Source organism: Gavialis gangeticus, unplaced genomic scaffold (assembly GCF_001723915.1).
Source record: "Gavialis gangeticus isolate Ggan-Ray unplaced genomic scaffold, GavGan_comp1, whole genome shotgun sequence".
Lineage (NCBI taxonomy): Eukaryota > Metazoa > Chordata > Crocodylia > Gavialidae > Gavialis > Gavialis gangeticus.
In genome coordinates, this window is record NW_017729012.1 from 8,403,790 (window position 1) to 8,409,362 (window position 5,573).

Below are 5,573 nucleotides of genomic sequence, written 5' to 3' on the forward strand. Positions count from 1 at the left end.
TAGCTACAATGCAAGGGCCTCGAAAAGAGAAAGGGGCTAATCAGAAGAAAAACTCCTTGTGGGGACCCTGAATGCTCAAGCAGAGACTTGGGGGGGGGGGTGGTGACAGTATTTCAGAAGAGCTGACATTTCAGGTTGATGCAGTGTGAAAAAGCAGGAAGAATTACTATCAAGTGTGTGACTCCATGAGATGCCAGTAAGTCCTATGTGCAAGACCAATCCAAGATGAAATGAAACCAGTAAACATGCTTTGACGGATCTCCAGTTGGTGTATTTCTAATCTATTTCTAAAAGTCTCACCTCATGCGGTCTACTATTTTAGTTTTTAAAAAAAGGAACAAACAGCAAGAGATACCACAAGGACAGAACTTATACAGCCCTTCTGCTATTTTAAGCAGCTCAAGTGTTATTCTAAATTGTATAATGGGTAATCTTAAAATTTAGTATTTCACTGCTGTTTGCATCTAATCTCTGCCATTTCCGTTTAGTACACAAGTGGATCTGTAGCCAAGAATCCACTTAATCCAACACACTAGGCATTCTGGTAGTTGTGTAAGCAGTGTAAAGATAAAAGTATGCAGTTCCATATGGATTTTTTGCTTCATTGTCTTTTGGCCTCATACTTTTCAGTCCCCGTTAATGGGTAAAAGGGACTCAGCCTTCAAAAGGTTGCTTGGACACTCAAAAATCAGAATGGCCAGTGATCACCAAGGTGACCAGTCTTTAATCCATCCCTGTTCTATAGCAAAGTATAACAAAAAAAAATTGAGGTATTATAAATCAGCTGAATGTTGCTCAGGTCTCAGATGCCTAAGGCTTCTATGTTTACAGAATTTAAACTGGCTGCAAAAAATGACAAGTTTTGTATCGCCATCTCCAACTGTTGAACTACAAGTTGATAAAAACTGGAAAGGTTGGGGGAACATTACAATCTATTTATCCATTACACTGAAATTCACAGTATTTAGCACTTACTGTGCTTTACATGTTAAATATTATGTAATGAATCCACAAAACCTCTGTAAGATGGTTAAGTCATTTAATCCCCATTTCACAGGTAAGGAAACTACAGAGGTAGAGATGTAAACTGACTTGCCAGTGTGCCAATGGGGAGTCCTGTCAAAAGAGCAGAGTCTTGGTTACTAAATCCCATGTAAAACATGGAAGAGGCAGATCCTCAAAGATATTTAGGTTTCTAACTCCTCTAGAAATTAGTGGGCATACAACACCTAAGAACTTTCGAAGATCTGGGTCCAAGACCAGATTTTTTATTCCTGGGTAAAGATATGTTGGATCATATTTTGCAGCAGTGAATGGATATTTACAAGTGCCAGTCTGACTACCAAGGCGATAATAAGGAATGGTCACATTGGACAGCTACTGTCAAATCTGATTTTCATGGAAGAAATAACTGCGTATTCTGTACTTATCACTCATAGAATGTATCCAGTCTCTGAAGTCTGCATTGAAACAGGACTAAGGCTCAACACTTGGGTAATTTAAAACTGCAACTAATCTCTGATTAGAGTGTATTCAAACCTGTATTTTGAGATTGTATGGAGGAATGTTACAAAATCAAACTGGAAGGAAAAAGTAATTAGAACCTTCGGTAGGACTAAAGTGAATATTGTACATATTTCTTCTACCAAGGTTTGTACCTTAAGACACGAACAAAAATCGTGGATTTCTGTTCAGGAGTCTGAAAACCTCAGATATTATGGGCAGCATTAAAAATCTGCAAGAAATGCTATGGCAACATGTTTCCATGAGCACACATGGCAAACAGTTATTACATGTAACTGCATAAGTGACACTTGAAGCAATGAGTTGAGAATGGCTTTCATCCAAAGAGAACTTAGGTAATAATGCCTAGTATTGACACATAAATCACTTGTGCTCCACAATGTGCAGCACCCATCTTCACAAAAAGGAATACTGCAGTGTTCACAAAGGGGCTGAAACTAAAAATTTCTGCTAAAAGCTGAAAATGACAGAGGAACAGGAAGACTGTGAGCCAGCCATGTGAGTAAGCAGTGAAAATGGTAAATCTGACCTTAAGATAAATTAAACAAAGTATTTCCAGAAGATGCAAGGAAACCTGAATGCCTTTATATAGGAGACTGGTGAGATCTCTTCTAGAATACCATTTACAGTTCTGGTCATCCACGGTCAAGAAAGATTAATTTAAACTAGAGCAGTGAAGGGCTAATCATATGATCAGGAAAATGGACCAGGAGGAGACTAAAAAGGCTGACTTGTTTAACCTAATAAAGGCTGAGAAGCAGGATAACTGCATTTTAACAAGACACTGGGATCAGAAGTAAGCATCAGAAAGGACAGAATTAGTAAAAGCTAAAGGACAACATTGACACAAGAGCAAATGGATATAGAGTTACTATGAATATATTAAGGCTAGAATCTGGAAAGTTTTAACAATCAAAGGAGTGAGGTCCTGCAACAGTGTCCAAAGAGGAGAGTAGTTAAGGTCAAAAAACCTATCTAGTTTTAAGATGCAGAAAAGTCTCTTCCAGTCCTACGTTCCTAACATGTAATTTCACACCGGTATGACTAACTATTTCTGCTATCGGGTTCCAAACGCAACTTTCCAAAAGACCAAACTGGCTTCCTTGGAGCTAAAAACACATCTGTGAATGCTTCTTCTGGCTAAATCTCTCCTCCTGCCTCCAAAGTCCTCCCACAAATTCAATACTAACGGTAACACAGTATGGTACTGTTGACTCCTTCTGACTCGGCGATTTGTATAACGTTGCCAACCTGGTGAAACAAAACAGGTCTTATTAACACTATTAAACCTTTAGCACAGTACACTTACCAAGCTTCCAAAGGACACAGTTATAGCCTAGGTCACCAGTGAGATCCTTACACAGTTCAGTTAAAGGGTAATGTTAACATGTACAATTAAATGATTTCTTATATCATGAGGCACTCTTATTTCCCCATAGTATGGTTGGGATTAACTCTGCACTTAATAATGGAGTAATGGATTAAAAGATGCCTTTCTTGAAGCATACACAAAAACGTTGCCCAAGTGTAAGGTGAACTCTAGGGCCAGATTTTATGCATCTAGGTGAAGTGCCCAGACTTCCCAGAGCATTCAGGAGCCTTCTTGTTCTCAGCAGATGCTGCTGGGTCTAAACAGCTTTCAAATCCAGCTACACCTAGAAGTATGCCCAGTGATGTACAACAACTAGAAGAATTCTCATGGACCATCACAATTATAACACTACTCCAACCCTACACACAGGGCACTAACTTGTCCCAAACTTGTGAAAACTATGATGCATACAAGGTACCATTCTTCTTCCCTTGGCCTTATTCTGCCTGTTGTCTGTTTAGAGTGCAAGCTCTTCGGAGCACAGGTCTTGCCTCCCACTCAAATAATCATCGCATACTTCACTTCAGAAAGGCATTTGGAGTACAACTCTGCTCTAGTTCATTAAGCAACAGATTTTTTGTTGATCCTTTGAGTGCTGGTTACAGGTTTCCAGCCAGTAGAGAAAATACAGTTCTCAAGGAGCAATTAGAGAGGCATCCCTCCTATTTCTCAGGTCTGTGAATGTAGTATAGTGATTAGAGATGTATTTGGTATATAGCGATTAGGGCACAGGAGACCTACCCTCTGTTTCTGGCCCTGCCACTGACCTGAGAGGTATCCTTGGGCAAATCACCTCCCTTGTATTTTTTCTACCTATTTGTCAGTCTTCTCTTTTTGAATGCTAAGGTCTGAAGCACTGGCTCTCTGACATGTCTGTATAGTGCCTGGTACGGGGGGCCTCTAGGCGCTACTGTAATACAAATCAATAACCAGAAAACAGCTAAATATCACAATTTCCCCCCCTTCCCAACTACCCCAGGGCTGCTGCCAGGCTCCATGCATACACCTCCACATTCACACCTTTCCCTGAGAAACTGACAGGGCAAACGTTCTACCTTGAACAATCTGTCACTTTTTGCACTGAGATACCCTGCCAAGGATCCTGTTAATTATTTTTAGGGGTGTTTTTCTCCCTGAGGTGCCATTCTATTAGAGAGCACGTAATTACAGCCTGAGGAAGATTGCTACTTCATATGAGCTACATAGGGAATTCCTTAGAACATTTAAGTGGTGGGTTGTACTTTACAGAATAGCCTCAATCTCAAGCAGCAGAAGCCATGCTTTTATAGGCACTCGGCTGGAGTTCTGCTGCGTGCCTCTGACTCAACCGGGTCTGTTCTCACAGCAACAAAGCCCGTTGTAATTAAGCACTGACAAATTTCCAGGACTGGAGGAGGGGAAAGAGAGAGGCAGGTATCATGTTTAGCCAAAGCATAATGAACAAGGCAGGCGGACTCTCAAACAGTCACATGAGCTCCTCAGTAATAGCCTATATAAACTGTGATAGCAAAGCCTGCATGGATCATTGGTTGTAGTTTGGCCATTCATATATACAGCAGAATCAGGTTATTTCATCTTGTTGGACTTTAACGTTCCGTCTAAAATAGTCTACTGCATTCAGACCTATTCTAGCTTTGCAAGTCTTGTTCTACAAGGTCAAGAAGGAATGTTGTTTTATGCAAATTTAGCCCTTTTGCTTTTTCTTTCTGTTAATTATGCTTCAGCCTTTCCAGCATGATCCTGAAGGAAGAAGGTCCTCACTTTATTTGCTGTGTGCATTCACAAATTAACTTATTTTTTCTACAATCCACATGCTGATGCCACTTTCCTCTTTGTAAGAGCTTTTCTAAAATAACTCCTAAGCAAGGAATCTGCTACGGATGCTCTGCCTGTCTCACTCAGATAAGAACAAAGCAGAGAAGCAAGGGAGGGGAAAAAAAAGTGGAAGCCTCCAAAAGAAAGTCACGTTTAGCAAATAAGCTGAAACTGTTCAGCCTTGCTCCATGAAGCCTAGAAGGTTCCCCTACACAGACCCACCGTGACAGAAGGAGGAATAAAGAAACCTGTTTCAAGGGGGATTGCTTCCCTCCATTCCCACCTCCTCTGCTAAGCTTGGCACTCATCATTTAGTGTTTTTAGGGGTCCGTCCAATTTTTATTAGAGAAATCCTGCATTAGGGAGCAGAAATGTCCAACAGAAGGGACTACGGGTCAGATTATTTGGGTTCTATCATCACACAAGTCACTACACAAGAGGAAAGTCTTCAATGACCTCTATAGTCTTTGTATCAGGTGCTTAGCCACTTGCCTATGGTTTCACTACAACACAAAAAGGTTTGTTTTTCCTCTACCTGCAAAGTGGGGAGAGTAAAACTGATTCATTGAGCTCTGAGGCCCAGGGGTGAAGACAGCCAAAAGCACTGTTTTTTTTTGTTTTCTTTTTGTCATCCAACAGTCTCCAAATTCCTTGCGTCTGAAGAGCTGCTGTGAGGCTGTGACACTAATTCAGCAGTTGCTCGGGGATGTAGGGGGATGGTTAGGAAGGCCAAGGCAGAGATGGAACAGGGGCTGGCTTCCCGGATTAAGGACAACAAGAAGTCCTTTTTTAAGTACATAGGGAGTAGAAAGAAGGCCCCAGGAAATGTGGGGCCCTTGCAGGACAAGACGGGGAATCTGGT

The 5,573-nt window shown here is 41.1% G+C and overlaps 1 protein-coding gene and 1 long non-coding RNA gene across 4 annotated transcripts in view; one reads left to right on the plus strand and one right to left on the minus strand.

Annotated features, from left to right (window-relative positions):
* The window catches only part of LOC109293311, a 24,337-nt gene that overhangs the window by 12,799 nt on the left and 5,965 nt on the right, over positions 1-5,573 (plus strand). The window lies entirely within an intron of this gene.
* The window catches only part of RAD51C (RAD51 paralog C), a 30,812-nt gene that overhangs the window by 6,402 nt on the left and 18,837 nt on the right, over positions 1-5,573 (minus strand). Inside the window, exon 8 of one of the 3 annotated variants that reach the window (XM_019511155.1) lies at positions 2,733-2,775. In XM_019511155.1, coding sequence (XP_019366700.1) covers positions 2,733-2,775 — 43 coding nt within the window. Of the gene's footprint in view, positions 1-2,714; positions 2,776-5,573 lie in introns of those variants that run through there. The other 2 variants (XM_019511154.1, XM_019511156.1) reach the window with 2 other exon arrangements.